Genomic DNA, 20,694 nt, shown 5'->3' with positions numbered 1-20,694 from the left:
AGTAGTTTTAATTGCAACATGAGATTAATTACTTGGTCTTTCTCTAGTTTTTTTGATGTGTGCACTGAGAGGAATAAATTTTCCCTTCAAGACTGCTTTTGCCAGGTCTCACAGGTTTCTTCATGATGTATATTCATTTTCATTGAATTGTAGGTACTTTTTTTAAAAAATAAGTTTTTATTTTGAGAATACTGTACAAAGTAGGGGTTACAGTTACATGAGCAGGACAATGAGTACATTTCTTGTCAAGCATTGTTGCCTTTTCCTTTGTTTTTCCCCTACCATTACTTTTCTCCCATCGCCACAAATGTACTCCACTCCACCCCCACAAAACAACGCCCCGCCTAAATTGTAATGTTCGTTTTTCGACATAGAGTCAAAAAAAAAAAATCGTTGTTGCAATGGGTCAACCTGTATACCTGTTTTAAAATTTTGTTTTTTCAATTCCCCTCCCCAAATTATATAAACAATAAATACAGTGAAAACAGGTTATACTTTACCTCCTCACATCCTATCCAAGTTCTTCTCTCAATATTACTTTGTTAAACTTGCATAACTTTTAAGTGTTTCTCCTTTTTAAATTAAAATTTTTGTTTTTCAATTTTTTTCTTGTTTCTATTTTTTTCTTCTCTTTCACCTCTCATTCTGTCCAATCCATTTCCAACTCTTTGAAAATAGGACTTGGTTAATTTCACTAACCTTTTACATTTCCACAACCTTCTCACTCAATTTTTCCCCTCATTTCTCCCTAAACCTAATAATTTCTGGTATGTCAAATTATACTTTGTTGTTCTTAGCCATTAATACATAGTTGATTGATGTTGAATAGACTGTATCTGTTGCACTACATTGTATCTGTAGCCTTTGACTGTGCAATTACAGGACTTGGTTGATGCCTTCCTTAAAATAGAGTTCTAGCACAAAACTGTTGTTACTTTCATACCAAATGGGCAAAACAAGCCGGAAAACACAAGATAAATGGCAAGTCCAGGTATCTGGACTCCCACTCATGATAATCAGGTGACTGAACAGATAATGAATAATCCAGAAGAGAGCTCCCAAAAAACTCTACAAGCACTGATGGTAAACATGGTGAATGAAAGTTTGAAAACCTTGCAAAGTACTCAGTGTGAGAGTGATAGGGAGAGAGAGGAGGAAAACCAAAGATTAATAAAGGAAACCAATAAGCATGAGGAAGCTATACAAACATTGATACAGGAATTGCATGAGCAGACTGAGATCAGTCAAAGAGATAGAAAGGAATTGCGTGAGCTGGCTGAGAACAAAGAGAACTACAGGAATCGCATGAACGTGAGGAAGATAATCAAAGACATACAGGAATTGAGAGAGCAGGATTAGAATAGACAAAGATCAATAGAGGCATTCATGGAATCCATAAAAAGACAGCTGAAAGAACTCAGGGAGACCACAAAGGGCATGCTGAATGGAGCCCAACAGAAGGAATGGGAGTCCAAGCAAACCATAACCACCCAATAAAAACTGAGAATAAACACTGAACACCAAATTAAGGAAGTAAAAAAGTTCATAACAGATCTAAACCAAAGCACCAACAAAGAATTTGAAGCCATCGAAGCCAACCGATTAGAAGGAAAATTAATAAAAAACAAAGTAGAAAGTCTTGACAGTAGGTTAGACCATGCAGAAGATCGAATCTCAAGGATTGAAGTCAGCCTAGCTATTATAGAGAAGGAACATACATCTATGCAAGACAAGTCAAAGAAATATGATAGATCTATTCAACATTTGGAACAAGCCATCAGAAGGCCTAATCTGAGGATAATGGGTGTAGAGGAGCACCTGGAAAGAAACAAAACAGAAAGAAAGGAAGGAAAGGGGGGAAGGATTGGGTGGGGGTGCGGGGAGAGAATGGGAAGGGATGGGGAGGGGAAACAAAGGAGGAAGCTACAATACTTCATAAGAAATGTACTCATTATCTTGCCCATGTAATTGTAACACCTCTGTACAGTATTGTAACAATAAAAAAGAAAGGAAAGGAGCAAGAAAGGAAGAGGGAATAAGGAAAGAGAAAAGTAACAGAATGGACCCTAGGAATACAATTGTCTTTTCATAGATTTTATAAAACCAAGAGTACTTGAGATAATACCGTACAAGTAACTTAGTATTTCTATTTATTGGTAAATATTTTCCATTAAATGTATTATTAATAAATTGTCTTTTTTATAACTTCAATTGAAACAGATGCTTTTAAAATACCTATAAAATTTAAACCACCTGACAAATATAGGGAAGAACTAAAGTTATTTCTTTGTCAATGGAAGGGCTCTGTACTTGAGATATGGTAAAGGATAAAGCAGTGTGGTAATGGAAGTTTACTAAAAATATACACATTCATATAAACTAAAATATTTATGAAAAACTAAAAGAAGCAAAGGTCACTTGTTTATATAAACTTGAAAATTTGCAAGCCTAATAAGGCCAAAAAATTTTGTATAGAGCAATAACTTGTTTATTTTAATTTTTACTTTTTGTTTGTTTTCTTAATCTCAAAATATATTCTCAGCTACTTGCTTTTATTTCTGTTTTTCATCTAGCATTAGCTAAAACAATTCACTAAATTATTGTTAATGACAAATTATCATAGCAGCAAAGAAGAAAATGATTCTTCAAAAAACTCCTACCAACTAAGTACAAGCTTAACAAACAGAAGATTATTTTAAGCAGACAAAACCAAAAAGTTACCTCACCAAAACCAAACAAAAATCATGAACTTAAAAAGCAAAAGCCATCATTGATAATCTCACAGTGCTTCTGGGAAAACAGTCATTTACAATATTCAGGACCACAACAAGAAACTCAGTTTCCCTAAGGAGCTCCAAAATAGAATGACCACTTCCCATTTTCATGCAAACTACAACAGAAATTTCCAAATACACCTACTTTTCTCAGCTTCTCAGAGTCTTAGATACTAGTACCCAAAGCACAGTAACTATGATATTTTTTGGTCAAGTGTTTCAAAGACATCAGTTTTGTTTCAGGAAAGAGCCTTAAAAGGCTGACAAGTCACAAATGGCACGGAAACAATGGAAGAACAAGGCCAAGTATACAAGCAGCAAACCTTACTAGAAGGACAAATTTTGAATTCATAGGATACAATCCATTCCAATTTCTAGTCCCTCACAAATAGCAAAGTCTGTTGGCCCTGATGAAAAGGAATGGAAAGACTTAGAAAAAATTATATTAAGTGAAGTAAGCCAGGCACAAAGAAACATAGGTCTCAAGATTTCCCATATTTGTATTAACTTATATATGATGGAGACAAGCAGAAAAGGTCAGATGAGTTGATGCTAGGTGAAATGAACCCCAGGATAAATATTCAAATGATTTTTCTTTCTTGTGATTGTTTCTAACATATTTATAAGATGACTACTTTGTTGCTTTGTATGTCCCTCCCGCATGGTTTAACTCCTGCTTTCACTGTATTTCATGTTGGTATACTTTGTGGAGGGGAAGGGAAAAAACAAATCATTCAAATAGGGATACAGGTGGACCCATTGCAACAATGAGATGTACAAGTCGTTATGTCAACAAAGAACTTTACAATGTTGGCCTGCAAGAGGGGTGGCGCAGGGGAGAATGGGTAAGGATGAGAAGGGGAAACAAAGGAGGAGGCAACAATGCTTGATAAGAAATGTACTCATTACATTGCCCATGTAAATATAACTCCTCTGTATGGCATTTTCACAATAGAAAAGAAAGACAGTGGGAGGGAGAAGTACGGGAGGTGAGAGAGGGAAGTGATAATAAAAGAAAAAAAACAAAGGAAGAGGTAACAATCTTCAAAATAATGTACTCATTAGCTTACTCATATACAGCATCTTTACAGTAAAATAAAATTTTAAAAAAAGAAAGGAAAAATCCTAACAGAAAACTATGCTTGAAAATAGCAGAGAGGGCCTGGGAAGGTGGCTCAGTGGTAGAGCGCTTGCCTTGCATGCCAGATGCCCTGGGTTCGATTCCTCGGCACCACATAAGCAAAAAGAAAAAAGCCGGAAGTGGCGCTGTGGCTCAAGTGGTAGAGCACTAGCCTTGAGCTGAAGAGCTGAAGTACAGGGCCCAGGCCCAGAGTTCAAGCCCCACAACTGGACCCAATAAATAAATAAATAGAAAATAGCAGAGAGGATCTTTGTTTTCACCTTTTATGCAGATCTGGTGATACATGAGCAAAAATCCTGAGTGTTTCACATCCAAACAATGAGCTTCCCTAATATTCCTATATTATCAACTGAGTTCTGAATTCTGTCTGATGTATTTTTGAATTAAGCGGTATACTACACAATGGTAGATGTATAGATATAGATTTAGATAGATAGATAGACAGACAGACAGACAGACAGATAGATAGATAGATAGATAGATACATAGATAGGGGAAAAAACTGAATTGGCCTCAACATTGGGCCATACCTGCATCAGAAATAGTAAAATTTAAAATCACTACATACCAAATACTTAATCTGTTTTTGTATAGGATAGCTGTATAATGATAAGCACTTAGAATCCCATATAAACAGGTTAAGCCAACACACAAGCCAGGAGTTTTCTCCTAGCATCAGGCTCTCTCCAAACACACAACTCAGTCACACTTTCTGTACACAGTCAGAGTTCCCAAGGGGTTCTAGGGTCTGTCAGCACAATTTAGGATGTTTAGGAAGCAATGTGAAGGGAGGAAGAAACATAGGGAAGGGTAAATGGACAGTAAAGACCATACAACAAGCTAAACACTTCCTGTTGCTGATGATGACTGAATCTCAATGTCCCATGGAAAAGTGCAAATTACCTTCAGGTTATTCTCCATAAGATGAGGGTATGAGGTTTGCATGCAACTCTCCTCGCATCAGCTCTGAGGAAATTCTGAGGGCATTCATTCCTGATATGGTGTTCATTTTAGTGTATATTCAGGGGTCTCCTCTCTTGCTTCAAGATGACAGTGAGACACAAAATGTCTAGTAGAAGCACAAATATATGGAATACCTGATGCCAGCATTGCCTGATAATCCAGGTAAAAATAGTATAGAATTTTACATTTGCCCTGCAACAAGATTCTGGTTGGATTCTTTATAGCCAGATCCCATCAAACACAAGATATACAATCTTACCCCAATAGATACCTATAGTAAAGCTGGGGCCTGGGTCATCTTCTTACTAGTATTCATGGGAACAAACAAATAAACACCAAAAACCTAAACAACAAGGAAAAACCATAGGCATGTATGGTGAATGGAGAATATAAGCAGAGTATATAGAGATGTTTGTTAAAGTGAAAAGATCTGGTATAAGTAGTCTGACTTTCTTTGTGATAACAAGAAGAATCAAAAATGACAGACATGGCACAATAAAAACAATTCCAAATTAAGGAAAAATTGTAGCCCTTTTATTATGGAACAGCAAAGAAACCTACAGCACTGAAACTGGTGAGCGTGAAAGTGAGTCACATTGGAAGAATTATGCAGTGTGCTGCCTCGCCTCTATTACTACTTCTGATGAGTTATCATTTTACTTAAAAAAGAACAGGACTATTTTAAATGCACAAAATCCTTTGTAAAACACAAACTGGAAACTGGAATTATGTGCAGACTGTGGCAGTGATAGGATGTTGCCTGTTTGCCTAATTGATTGACAACATGCAGAATTTTTATTTTGGGTGCTATTGAGACTGAAAATGAAAACTTGATGTCTGCTACATAATTACTCTGTCACATGAGTCATTCCTCATCTGCTTTTGTTTTTCAGGCAGGGTAGCATGCTATTGGTCTGGCAATGCACTTTCAACTTCTGACATTGTGTTCATCATAATATGGAAGAATGAGTTTGGATTTTTTTTACAAATATTCACTGAACCTTAAAATCAAGGATTATTTTGATTTGGGAAGGGGTACAAGATGTCCCCTTCTTCATTGACCACCACCCAGACACTAACCTGAACTCCTGAGATTATAAATCGACTTAAGTTGAAATCCAGATAGAACTGAGACCGCTGCAACTATCATTTGGTTATGCATTATACAGCCCAATAATGTTTCCAAACACCATTAGGATTTCAAGGCTTTCTCTGGAAAGCCCTTGACAATTTATTTTGCCCTTAAGATGTTATTCAGAGACACATCAGGTTCAGAAACCAGTTCCTACAAAGACCAGAATTAAGGCAAGTAATGCTGAATAGCAGTTGAAAATATATTTAATGGTCACATAGATCAGATAGATCTCAACCCCTCTTAGATCTGACGTTTTTCTCTTCCCAGGGGATCAGAATATAAGCACAGTACCAGTGAGGCAGTGTGGCATTGGTTTTGGTCCTGTGTTCAACTTGACTCCAAATTACAATAAGTTAAAGCCATTAACATTAAATTGATATCGCTCATTTCCCATATTGCCAAATTTAGCAGTCTCATTGAAATCATTACAAATTAGCTTTCATTGTCATCCAGAAGGCGTATCTTCTATCCCAACCACTTTAGGAGTTTCACCGAGATATCTGTGCCTCCCACCCTCACAACTAGATCAATTGAGGAACAAAGTCATATTTAAAATGTGTCACAATGTTTTAAATCTTTAAAACATCTATCTTTTCCTCACCCTTGAAATTGCCCTGTCCTGACCAGCTGGGTGTAAGAAGTATAGGTGAGCCTCTCCATTCTCTTGATAGTAGCAGAAAATTAGACACATGTAACATGAAAGGGATACATGAGAACTAGGGTGTTTGAAAGTAAGTGTTTGCCCTGAATTTGATGTGGAATGATCAGAGGGTAATGGATATATGAATGTGCTGTAGTTCTTGGATAATATGGAACTGTAAGTCCAAGTAAAAATTGTACCTGGTGACATGGCAAATCAAAAAAACAGAAGATATGTTGAACTTTTCTGGTAGCAATATGCTTTTGCTTCAGCCCTCTAGCCATCTAACCAGAAGACATGCTTACTGAACTCTTGATATAATTTTTTCCTTTGCTTTGAAAATTTTCCTGTGTAGCAAAATTTTCCTTTATGCATTTAAGTCAATATGGAAGAGTTGGATGCAGCCTTTATACCTGCTTTTGGAATGAATCACATTTTACTTTGTGTATATGTGTGTTTTAGAAGAGCCTGAAGCATGATTTGCTTGAAAATTTAACAACTTATATATCTCTTGGTATGTGAATGAGATGTTAAAGTCATAGAGATATTAAACAAGTTAAAAATATCCACAAATTCTATTCTTTCTTTATCTTCACTTCTCTGCATGTTCTAAATATAAAGCACGAAATTGTTGCTTTACTCTTCTCCCTTTCAAGTATCATGACACAAAGATTGAAAAACTCAAGTGAAATGGTCATCATCCTTGAATGCACCAAGAGATCTATTCAAAGGAAAGTAGACTCACCACAGCTTCTGCTGTATGGATGAAAAACACTCTCTGGGCTAAACTAAGATATGTGGGCACAGAGGAAATATAAGGATTTTCTGAGTTGGGCTGGTCCTATAGCTGTTCCCAGCTTTACAAAGCTTTGCTGATTTGCATATGCTCAGAGCACAGCCTACTGCCCCAATGACTTCATAATAGGCTGCTCACACCCTGTGCAGCAGTCAGTCCCAGTCAGCACACAGCATGGAGATGATGACCCCTGCTCAGCTCCTGGGACTCCTCCTGCTCTGGCTCCCAGGTAGGGAAGGACAGCACTCCTCCCATCATTTGTGTTCAGTGCTGCCTGGGTCTTCATGGTAGGTCTCCTATAACATGACTAACTGTGTGGATATTTGTGTTTATGTTTCCAATGCCAGGTTTCAGATGTGACATCCAGATGACCCAGTCTCCATCTTTCCTGTCTGCATCTCCAGGAGACAGAGTCTCCATCACTTGCCAGGCCAGTCAGGGCATTAACCAATATTTAAACTGGTATCAGCAGAAACCAGGGAATGCTCCAAAGCTTCTGATCTATAATGCAAAGAATTTAGCCTCTGGAATTCCATCAAGGTTCAGTGGGAGTCAATCTGGGACAGAGTTCACTCTCACCATCAGCAGCCTGCAGCCTGAGGATTTTTCCACTTATTACTGTCTACAGCATAATAGTTACCCTCCCACAGTGATACAAGCCATAACAAAAACCTCCCAGGGAAGCAGAAGTGAGAGGCTGGGCTGTCCAGCTGCTGATCCTTGGTGCCTCCATCTGCTGATAGAGCTTCTCAGATGTAGCACAGCTATGAACACTTTCGAGGTTTTTCATTGAAATGTGAAGGCTCCTCTGAATCTTTGTCCCTTTTCTCCTCCTCTGTCCCAGATGCACAAACATGGCCATGTCTATTCTCATGTAAAGTCATCCTTTCTGCTTCACACAGTACAGAAGCCAGACAACAATCTCTAGGAAGGAATTGGTTTAGTATAGGAAATGAGTCTATTCATTAGATTATTAACTCCTAGGTAATCAGAGAAGTTGGAAGGAGGAGTGTGGCATTCTCTGGTTCAGTGAGGCTGTCTTAGGGTTTTGAGCACATAATCCTGTGATTCTCCACCCTGTGGAAAACATCAGGGTGAGCAGCTGATTCTCTCACCTGACCCAACTGCCTCTCCAGGGGAATTCTCCAGGCCTCACTTCTGATCACCTGGCAGCCTGCTTATGTGAAGAATTATGCAAGTCTCTCCAGTTCACCGAATCTCATCAAAGGATGACATAATGATGAACTCTTCAGGAAACAAAGGAAGGAAAAGGGAGTTGAGCTTCCACACACAATCTTAATGATCATGATGTATTGAGATAGCTGTCAACAATGGTCAGTTTCCCCCAACTGTCAGAAATAGTCCACCTAAGTGACTATAGAAATACATTTCAGTAGCTCTGTCTCCTTTACTCTAAAACAGATATTTTTCTATAATTTTCTATAATTTCTATAATTTTTCTAGAATTTGGAGGGGACCATCCTGTATAATTTTGTATGTGAGGATATGATAGTAAATATTTCAACATTTAAATCAATCTGATGGGGAAAATGTTAAAATATCTCACCACTTATTATGATACTTATCATTCATTTTTTACATATGTTTCAAACCACTTTGGTATTTTTTCATTATTTCTGTCTTTCTTAGACACTAATAGCTTTTGCATATTGTGAATAGATGTTGCCTTTTATCAGTATTTTAATATATTCATATTATGTTTGTTTCTAATCACGTTAGGATTGTCAATTTTATAGATCAACCTACTGTATTAAAATCAGTAGAAGTGGAGCTGATGCTCCACTGGTAGAGTATTAGCTGAGGGACAACACCCAGTCCTGTAGTTCAAGACCCACTTCCAACAACAGCAGTCAAACATACAATCATGAAGCTAGGCACAGTTGGCTCAGGTCTATAATCCAAACTACTCAGGAGGCTGATATTTGAGGATCACTTTTCGAAGCCAGTCCAGGCAGGAAAGTCCAGGAGACTCTTATCTACAATAAACCAGAGTACAGGAAGTGGTAGAGTGCTTGCCTTAAGCTGAAGAACATAGGGACAGTGTCCAGGCCAAGGGTTCAAGCCCCACAACTAACAAAAATAATACAATCATGTAATTTTAAAAGAACTTTCCAATTTAACTTCCTCAAATTATTGTCCTTGAGAGAAGGAGGAGGGAGAAAGTGGGAAGGAGGATTAGGAGTAAGAGGTAGAGGAGAGCAGGATGAAATTTTCCCTTTCCTAAGACAAATTTTGACAATGTGCAGAGGAGAACATAGGCTGAAAAATTTGAGTATGTATGACCAAAGGTCAGAGGAAGATCTTGTAAAGTAAGCTGAAGATTGGAAGACATGTGAAACATTGAAAAAACACGACTGTAACCAACCGTTGCTATAGGTGAAGTGACATGAAGCTCACACAAATATATTGTGAAGCTAGTCAAGTTGGTAATACTGGGGTTTAAAACTCAAGGTCTTTGATCCATTTGGAGTGGATTCTGGTTCAGGGTGATATATAAGGATTTAAATTCAGTTTTCATGTTTCTATACATGTATAACCAATTCTGACAGCACCATTTTTTGAAGAGACTGTCATTCTTCCATCCTTTGTTTTTGGCTACCTTACCAAAGATTAGGTGGCCATGGGTCTGCGAGTTCCTTTCTGGGGCTTCAATTCTACTCCAGTGTTCTACAAGCCTGTTCATGTTTCTGTACCAAGCTGTTTTTGTAAGTACAGCTTTATAATAGAGTTTGAAGTATTGATATTCCTCTAGCAGTGTTCTTCCTGCTAAAAATTGCTTTAGCTATTCAGGTTTTCTATTATTCCACGTGAATTTTTGGATTGCTTCTTCTTGTTGATTGAAAAATGTTGTTGGGATTTTGATGGGTATTGCATTGAATTTTAGATAGATCTTGGAATTATTGCCATTTTCACATGTTAATCCTCCCAATCCTTTATTATGAAGAGAGTGGAGAGAGCAGACCACCTTGTCATAATCTTTAGAAGACATAATTTTAACTCTTCACCATTTAGCATAATGCTGACTGTAGGTTTGTTATATATAGCCTTTATTATATTGAGGAATGTTCCATCAGTTCCTAGTTTCTCCAAAGCTTGCTCCATAAAGGACCATCCACAAGTTTTATGTTTCATTTTCAACATAGAGTCCATGAGTACCATTGCTGCATTTGTTCACTTTTTGTGCCTACATTTCTGTGACTCTCCTTACCCTCCAAAGATATATGAACTAACGAACAAACAAGACAAGAAAAGAAACACAGTAATAAAGAAAATATGTCTTATTTCCATGTTTTGAGTTCCTTTTTATAAATGTTATTTTGTATGGTCAGAAATAAGGATACAGGATGACCCATTGTAACAATGAGATGTACAATACATTATTTTGAAAATAAACTTTACAACTTTGCTTGGGAGGTGGTTGGGAGAAGTTGGGGAGGTGGGGAGGGAAAAGGATGGTAGGGGAAAAAATAAGAGGTAACAATTTTGGATAGGAAATGATCTCATTACAATACTGGATAGAAAGTGGGCCCATTACCTTGCTCGTGTAACTGTAATCCCTCTGTACAATATATTTACAATAAAAAATATATGTTACAAGTAAAAATAAGTACACAGGCATTGTGTCTTTCTGTTCCTCTTTTAAGAATATCCTCCTTTAGTCTCACTTTGTGTACATGCCTAGAGACCTATATTTTAGATATAGACTCCTCACATGAAAGAAAACATGCAATACTTCTCTCTCTCTGAGCTTGGCATACCACACAACAGGATTTGTCCTACGTCCATCCATTTCCAGGCAAATGATACAATTTTATTTTTTCTAATGATTATGTACAATTCCTTTTTGAATAGGTAACACATTTCAACTGTTCATCTATTGTAGGGCAACTCAACTTTTTCCACAATTTGGGTATTTTGAATAGTGTGGCAATGAACATGGATGTGCAAGTGTCTATATGGTATCCTGGCTTGTGAGGTTCAGTGCAGATGCTGAGAGGTATGGCTGGGTTTCAAGGAAGATCTATGTTACATTTTGTGAGGAACCACCAGCCTGTTCCAGAGTGGTTGTGTCAGATTACAATCCCACCAACAGTGCAATAAGATTCCTTTTCCTTCACATTCCTGCCAACATTTGTTATTTGAATTCACAATGTTGGCCAATCTTACTGGAGTCTGATGGAATCTATGAGGTGGTTTTATTTTTCATATCCTCTATGGAAAGGTATGAAGAGCATTTCCTTATGTGTTCCTTTAGCATTCTTACCTCATCTTCTAAGTTATCTATCCTTAGCTCTTTGCCCATTAACTAACTGATTTACTAGTTTTGGGAGGGAGTAGTTTCTTAAGTTCATTGGATAGTTTGGATATTAGACTTTGTCTGATGTATTGTTGGTAAAGTTCTCATATTCTGTTGGCTACCTTTCTAGTTTAGAAACAATGTCCATTGCTGTGCAGAAACTTTTTAGTCTGATGCAATCCCATTTGTCAAGTTTCTCTCCAATCTTGTTTGCCTTTGAAACTCTCTCCTAAAACTTTCTGCCTATGTCAATGACTTCCAGTGTTTCTCCCACTCTCTCTTGTAGTAATTTCAAAGTTTCAGGTCTAATGATGAGGTGTTTGATCTTCTATGAGTTGATATTTGTACATGGTGACAAACAGGGATCAATTTCTAGTTTCCTTCATATGGCTGCTCAGTTTTCTCAGAATCATTTATTGAAGAAGCTCTCATTTTCCCAGGGTATACTTTACCTCCAAATCAAACCATATCAAAAGTATGATTTTATTTCTAGGTCTTCTAGTCTGTTCTGTCCATCTTTGGGATTATTTTTGTGCCAGGACCAAGCTCATAGTAGAGCTTGAGTCTTGTGATTGAGATTATATCAGCATTCCTTTTTTTGCCTAGAATTGTTTGGCTATTTATTCTACCTCGAAATCCTAATTCTTAATCCTTCCGGTGACTGAGATCTGAGGATCATGGCTCAAAGCCAGCCCAGGCAAGAAAGTCCTTGAGATTTTTATCTCCAATTAATCAACAAAAATACTAGTTGTGGAGCTGTTGCTCAAGTGGTAGTACACTAGTTTTGAACACAAAAACACAAGGACCGTGCACAGGTCTTGAGTTCAATTACCATCACTAGAATGCACAAACACACACACACACACACACAAACACAAACAATCACCAAAAGTATGGAAATTATTAATTCTATTAATTTTATTTCATCTTTGTTAGGCAAAATTGTAAAACTGTTAGAAATGATTTGAAATATGTTAAAACTGCTTTTCTTAGATCAAGTCTAGATATAAAAAACTGAGTGCTAGGAAATGTACTTGCAAGAGAGTTTGAGATCAGGAGGAAATAGGTAGAAAAATAAATAGAGGAAATGAGTAGAATGCAGTTAAGAATGGAGTGCATATGCCACAGAACTGAGAAAAACAAGGGAGAGGGCAAGTCGAAGGAGGGCTGACATATCTCAAAATGCATTGTGTGCATGAATAGCTTTGTTATAACGACAAAACTTTCAAAACATAACTTAAACATTAACAAAAATGGGCTAGGACGGTGGCTCAGTGGTAAAGTGATTGCATTGCATGCATGAGGCCCTGGGTTCGATTTCTCAGCACAACATAAGCAGAAAAAGCCAGGAGAGTCACTGTGGCTCAAGTGCAAGAGTGTTCCCCTTGAATTGAAGAGCTGAGGGACAGCTCTGGGACCCAGAGTTCAGGCCCCACAACCAACAAAAAAACAAAACAAAACAAAAACACTGTTAACAAACATGAAGATAAGTGTGGTGTGAGAGGAGTGAGAATTTTAAAAGGGATCACACTGAAGAGGTATTATGCTCATAAACTGGTTTGTGGAATGGCAACTCCTTTGTACAATGTCCTAAAGACAATAAAAACATATTTTTGTAGTATAGAAAAGCTCAGAAATTGAGAGAGATTCCTAAATTTCTGAAATGCTAATCCTAAATTGCTCAATATCATAGTCACTTTGGCCAAAGTAAATAGCCCTAAAAGCAGAGATTTTGAATTTTGTACATAATCACAGGTGTAAAGTACAGAGTTCATTTCCCATTTTCATCTTTCTGAAAGTAATCTAGATGATGTCAATCGATTCTGGTCAGTAATAAGTACTGAAGGATTTATCTATTGAGGAATGTATAATTTTTTTGTATTTGCTTACCTTTATTGAATATATTGCTCATTAGATCATTTTCACCTGTTTAATCCCTCACATTGTGTTTATGATATGACTTGCTGAAGTTTTTCTAATTTGGTCACAGGGGTGAAAATAAAATTTTATTTTTAAATTTTATTGTACTTATTAATTTTAGGCCAGTCTTGGTACTTATGTTACAGCTTGGGCTCTGTTCTTGAGCTTTTGTACTCAAGGCTAATGCTTGAAGATATGAGACAAAGCTCTATTTCCAGATTTGGGGGTTTAAATGGAGATCAGAGTTTCACAGATTTCCCCGTCTTACTTGGCTTCAAACTATGATCCTCACATTTTTGCCACCACCTATATAGCTAGAATTATAGTTATGAGTCACCAGTGTCTGGCAAGGAATAACATTTTAAAGAATATCCATTCCTATTTGAGAAACATCCCATCTACCAAATTTTATATTTCCAACATTAGAGGCCATACAGAACTTTCTATTGTCACCACTCCAGGACACCTCCAAAGATCTCAGTTGTATAAGAGGAGTGCAGATTTGTCAGCAGACAACAGGCTTCTCTCTGGATGCTGGAGATCTGCACTAATCCAGGATATATATCTCATGATCTCTTCCAGAACATTGTGAACACCTCAGAGAAAACCAGGCTACACTTGTAAAGGAGCCCTGTGTTCTGAAGAAGCTTCAGACAAACCCGTGTTCCATATATCCAATTTCAAGATAATGATCTAGTGTAGACTACAATTGACTGCATTGGAATATCCTGCTTATCTGCAGAGACTTCCATTTTGCTGTATGAATACTAAATGATGTCAGAACACTTGAACTTCATGTGTGAAAACCTTAATTTTGAAGGATACCACCAGACAGAATCATGTCCATGCCTCTGGAACTGAGAAAAAAAGAGAGAGTTAGGATGCAGAAAAGCCTTTCTGGCCCTTGTACACAAGCCTTGCAGTGACCTTCAGAGCCTGGCTGCTTCTAAGAAATACTCTCAGCAGGTAAACAGTAGCAGCTGGGGAAGCCCAGACTCTCAATTCTGCTTCCCTGGGAGTTTTAGATAATGACTTGTATCACTGTGGGAGAAGTATTATAACCTTGTTGACAGTTATAGGCAGGATGCTGATGGTGAAAATGAACTCTGTCCTAGATCTATTGTAACTGAACCTAGGCTGGGTAGCTGATTCTAAACTGACTGCAAAGTAGATCAGGACCTTTGGAGCTTTCCTGATTTCTACTGATTCCAGGATAAACTGCTGCTAATGCTTGAATGGTATGGCAAGACATGGTGACTCTCTCTCCTTCCCGGAGATTAGAAGGGAGGACAGAGACTGGGTCATCTGGATGTCATATCTGGCACTTTGCAGAGGAAACATGGAAATAAATACACGTACTGATAAGCGTGTTGTAGAAAAACTTCCCTAGAATGCAAGATTGAATTCACCACACTGTGCTGAACAAATTTCCAGTGCTGTCTTTGTTACCTGAAAGTCAGAACAACAGGAGCTCCTGGAGCTGAGCAGAAAACCTCATGGTCATGTGGTGTGCTGACTGAGAATAACTCCAGCATAGGATATGACTGTGCTGTGAAGAAATCCTCAAGTCAGTGGACTGTGCTTTGGGTATATGCAAATAAGCAGAGCCTGGACAGATCTGACCACATTTCAGCAATTCAGTAAAGGCCCAGTGTCCCCAAGAATCGTCAGCTTCAAATGCAGAAAACATGATTGTCTCTGGATGCTGAAGACCAGCACCTGTCAAGGATCTGTGGGTAGGATGCCATTTTGATCTCTTCTAGATCCACTGCATTCTGTCCCTGGTCACATTCCATTATGAAATGGCCTGTCTGTTACAGTATAATCCCCAAAATTGCAACCTCTGACACATTCTTCACATCTCCCACAGGTATTACTGATATCACACATGATTACTCTTTGCTCTAATTCCATCATTATATTTATGTGAAATTAGAGCAATATAAAAGCAATATTAGGCAATGTTCACAATTGCATGTATTTTTGCCTGGTCATTCCTGGATGCCAGAGATTACTGGCCTGATCTCTACATACTCTTTTTTTGTTGTTGAGTTTGTGGTAAGACTCTTCAGATCTCAACTTCCTGTGTAGCTAGGAATACAAAAATAAGCCACTGGCCCCCATCTCTTTACCTACTGTTAATCTCATTTTCTTCAGTAGCAGGCATCCTGTTTATACCAATTGTTCATTAATTTGCCTGTATTTACTATGATCCGTAATCAGCTATTTCTACCAGGTCCCAATCTTTTAGTGCCTAAAGAAACATGTCTCATTGACTGTATTTAAGGCAACGTGGCCCAAGATTGAGGACAAAAGCAGGTAAGGGAATGAAAGTAAGTCTTTCTATGGGGAGTTTGGCCATACTGGAATCTAAAGTGTATCCTCACATGGGAGCAAGTATTATTGTTGGTAAAGTGATTCCAACTAAGAAGAATAAGCAACAATATTCACTGTTAGTAGGGGATCCCAGTGTGGGAATCAGACCCAGGTCAGGAGAGGAAGCGACCTATCAATGGGGCAGATGAACAATGATGACCACAGAATCACTGCAGATAGAAGCTGGTGTGTGTGTTTGTGGATGTTGTCCACAATGGAAATATATATGATGGTGAAGACTAGGAGTAGTTATCAATGGAAGCATACATCAACCTTGCATTATTCATTGAAATAATTAGAGTCAAGATATTCACTGATAAATGTTTTTCATTTCTACAGAAAGGCAATTGATGTTAATTGTGGTTTGGAAATGGAATTAAAGGTATTAATGTAAGCTTATGTCTCTCTCATTCCATCTGTAGAAACATATGTACCCTTGTGCAGATAGAGAAGTATCTACACAGTTTTCCATTGCCTGGAAAATGAAATGACTTTTCAATCCCCAAAATACACCTATAGTGTTGGAATATCATTATTCACTAATAGGAACTATTAATAGACAAATGTCTTTCTCTCCATTGGAAAACCAAGAAAAAAAATGTAAGATGATGCTGATGTAACTTGAAACTAAGGACAAGTTCCAAGAAAGAGATCCTAGTACAAAAAAAAGAGACAACTAGTCAATGTCTGAAAAATTTAATTATGAGAATAAGATAAACGATTTAACCTATTAAGGAAAATATGAGCTAAGGAATTGATACTGATGTTTTAATGAGGAATAGCTTATTCATGAGGTGAAATGGCTTCTCCTCCATGCCTTATTTATTATAAAGTTGGAGAGTGCCAGCTCAGGTGAGAATTCTGATACTATCTTCATCTTAGTTCAAAGTACAACTCACAGTCATAGGACACAGCAAATGAAAATGCTGGGACATACTTGTTGGATCTTCCTCCTTCCCACAAAAGACAGACAGGGTCCATAGAAAGGTAAGTGCAGCGATTGCCCGTTCCCCAGACTCCCTTGGCCCAGGAGACAATCAAACAAAGCGGGGAGCCAAATCAAGCAGGAAGAAAACTCATTTATTAACAGAGAGCAGCCCTTTTTAAAGCCAAAATGGGCGGGTGGCATGGCAGGGGAGGAAGAGGAACCAATCACTGTCAAGGTCATACCCTATCATGAACCTAAGCTTTCAAGGGCTGATTATGCACTGATCATAAGGCAAATTGGGCTCTGCCCTCTCTACTCTCTCAGCACCAGTTTTGCAGCCCATGTACTCTACAGTAAATTGGACTCTGCCCACTCAACTCCCTCTCAGTGCCATCTTTGCTGCCTGTGTTCCCCACAAATACTGAGGTGCTTTAAAATCATTCAAGGTGAACTTCCAATATATATTTACACTTCAGAAGAGTTTGAGTTGGAGGAATTAATTGTGCACTCTGTCATTCTATCTAGTAACATGAACATATTTCATGCTCTGACATCATATGTATGTATATTAATAAAGTTTTGAAATTATATGGTCACAATTGCATACTTTGTTAGGAATTTACTTTTCTATGTTGATGTTGGCTAATTAGAATGATTTAATATAAAGCTATTTTGTATGTATAAACATAACTGGAAAATACAGATCATTACAGTTTTGATTCTGAACATTCAGTACTCTTATAATCAATCCTATTAAGATATGGTATTTTGTCTTTTATTAGTTTAAATCCTCTTGCTCATTGTTAACACACTTTTGCACTCACCCTTGCTGAAGCTTTACACAGGATCCACAGGACCATGGCTGGATGCTCAGAGCTCTGGTTACAGGATTTCCCAAAAGAAGTTTCTGGAGTGATTCAGATGAGTGAGGACATTAAGAAAGTGCCACTGTACACACTCCGCTTCATCCTGCTTCTGGGGATTTAGACTGTAGGTTTAGATGAGTGATATCCTTAAGAACTAAAACTTGTTTGGGGGCATATAGAATAAAGGAAATCATCTATATTAGTCTGAAAGTTGATTCATTGGAAAACCACTTACCCATACACATATTAATGTGACCAATGATGAAATGTCTGGCCATTCTATATTCCTGATGGAAGGTTTCTTTAAAGAATTGATGATTATTCTACCTCTAATCTCTGTGACTATATGTATAGGAAAGAGGGTCACCAGGAATATCAACTCAAGCCAGTCTTTCAAAGAGCTCCAACCAGAATTATTGCTTAGCCTAGGACCCGAAGGAAATAGATCATGCTCCTACAGGCTCATCTGTTTCCCATTTTCTTGGATGTCTGAGTACCTGGTGGGTTTCATAGAGAGTATTTGGGACAGATTTCACACTGACCATGACCAGCCTCCCTGTGATTCACATAACCAACTATTACTCTCCATAGTTTTGTAAACTTCCCTCTTAGCACTTCAGCTTCCATCACAAACTTCACAGAAATTGAGTCAGAGATTTTGCTGCTGCTGCTGCTTCCTCTCTGCTCAGTCCTGCTTTCTCCCATGGTCATTGTTTGCATCAGTGGCTGTGATCCTGCATAATCATGGAAGAATATGTAGTGGCAAGGGAAGATGCAGTAGAGCAATCTATGTAGAGAATATTTGAAAATAAGTTTCACCATGAACATTATTATGTGACATGATCCCTTCTCTATCTATTCAGAATGTTTCTCATCTTTGGAACTGTTACATAACAAGGAAAGTGAGGCTTCAAATCCTTGGAGAGATAGGGTTAGTGCCCTGAAAAACTGTCTTTTTCCTGTGCGCAATGAAAAAGAAATTCTCACGTTCTTATTTTTATATTTTATTGCCTTTTCTTCTGATATTCCATCATGACTATAATATAGGATAAAGACAAGCTGTCCTGCAGTTACCCCATCTTTGCTTATTACTCCAATGGTAATAGACAAGGAGAAGAAAGGTGGGAAAAATGCCCCAGTGTTCCTACTCATTTAAACTCAAGGGAAGCTGACCTTAGTATCTAGTAGATTATTTCAAAATTATTTGGTTTGACACCTACATGTCGTCTGTGTCAATTCACTTTATATCTTTGTGACTTTTAACAGGTGGTCCAAAACCTTTTCATCCCTTTCTATTTGTACAAAATGTAATAAGCCATTAATAATTTTGTTTGATGTATATTTTTTCAGACACTAATTTCTTCTTCATTATCTATACCACTAAATTTTAACTTAAAAAGTTTTACAGTAATTTTAAATAATTTGGAGGTCCACATTTCTTATACATAGGTAATCTTCTACTTTCAATGGTTTGCATTCCAATGGATCAATAATTGCTATTCTTTATTTCTTTCCACTGTCTCCAAAGCAGTGTGTGCTCAGTAGCAATCTAGATTCATATTTTCAATGCTTATGTTTCCCTGGGTGATTGATACCTAGTACTAATACCCTTCCTTGATACCAATCAGAGGTACCAAGCAGCAATTTCCAGTAGCCATGTATAAATATATATGTACATACACCCCCCCCACACATATATCCTAATCAGAAAAGGAAACAAACACTACATAACAGTGTATTGTAAATATACAATTATTATAAAGATAGGATTTTGTTAGATGTCGATACCCATCAGCAGAATAATGGAAGTGTTCAGAGGAATGTAAGGGAGTGTGGCTACCTAAAATGGTTCTGCAGGATATTTGTAATGGATGCATTTTTTTTGTCATTTGTGGGGCTTGAACTCGACCTGGGTGCTCTCCCTCAGCTGTTCAGCTCAAGGCTAACTCTCTACCACATTAACCACAGTGCCACTTTGGTTTTCTAATTGGTTTATTGGAGATAAGAGTCTCACACACTTTCATGCCTGGGCTGGCTTTGAACCGTGATCCTCAGATCTGAGCCTCTTGAGTAGCTAATATTACAGGCCATTCAGGACATTTTAATATAAGCCACTGGTGCCCAGTTTGTTTTATATGCATTTTTGATGAATAATATATCCAACCTACAATGGATTTATCTAGATGTAATGATAATGTTTAGCATACTTTTCACTCTATGCTTAAATTTTTTTAAAACCTTGTAATCAACATTCTTAATAACATCTTAATAGACTTCATATATGTTTCTGTATATGTATTTTGTTATGTATATGAAAATAGGTGAAGAATTCCTCCCTAAGTTGATGACCACCCACAGTGGGCATCATTCCCAATGTTGGCTATTCTTTTTAAATTCATGGCAATTTATTTTTATGAGTTTATCTATTTCCTGATCTCTCAGATTTATTTGAAAATTTGCTTATGTCAAATCTTTAATACATTGGTAAATGATTTCCTCTTCACATTGGCAAATTGTGTCTTTCCATTATGTTTTTCTCCATTTTTCACATTTATTTTATTGTGATTATTAAGGTGAATTGCAGAGGTATTATAATTATATGAATCATATGAGAACAGTGATAATGGATAATTAGATAATATTGTACTCATGTCTCCACCTATGAAACATATAAAGTTGTGTAGTTTACATCAATGCATGTGCAATGAGCTCCACTGCTGCCCCAAATCATAATTATTACATCCAATTCTATACAATTCTGTATTCCCTCAACCCTCCTGAGTATGTACAGTTGAATTTACCATAGATAAATAAAACAGAATCATCAAAAATTAAAA

The 20,694-nt window shown here is 37.4% G+C and overlaps 1 gene segment (V, D, J or C); it reads left to right on the top strand.

Moving 5' to 3' along the window:
* The window catches only part of LOC122116790, a 30,526-nt gene extending 11,927 nt beyond the window's left edge, over positions 1-18,599 (top strand). The window contains 3 exon segments of the V gene segment in view: positions 7,797-8,107; positions 15,939-16,006; positions 18,470-18,599. Coding sequence covers positions 7,797-8,107; positions 15,939-16,006; positions 18,470-18,599 — 509 coding nt within the window.
* The last annotated feature ends 2,095 nt before the right edge of the window (positions 18,600-20,694 follow it).

This window comes from Dipodomys spectabilis, unplaced genomic scaffold (genome assembly GCF_019054845.1).
Source record: "Dipodomys spectabilis isolate Male_0828 unplaced genomic scaffold, ASM1905484v1 ptg000137l, whole genome shotgun sequence".
Lineage (NCBI taxonomy): Eukaryota > Metazoa > Chordata > Mammalia > Rodentia > Heteromyidae > Dipodomys > Dipodomys spectabilis.
The sequence above is the reverse complement of the archived record's forward strand: the minus strand, read 5'-3'. Positions and strand labels throughout refer to the sequence as shown.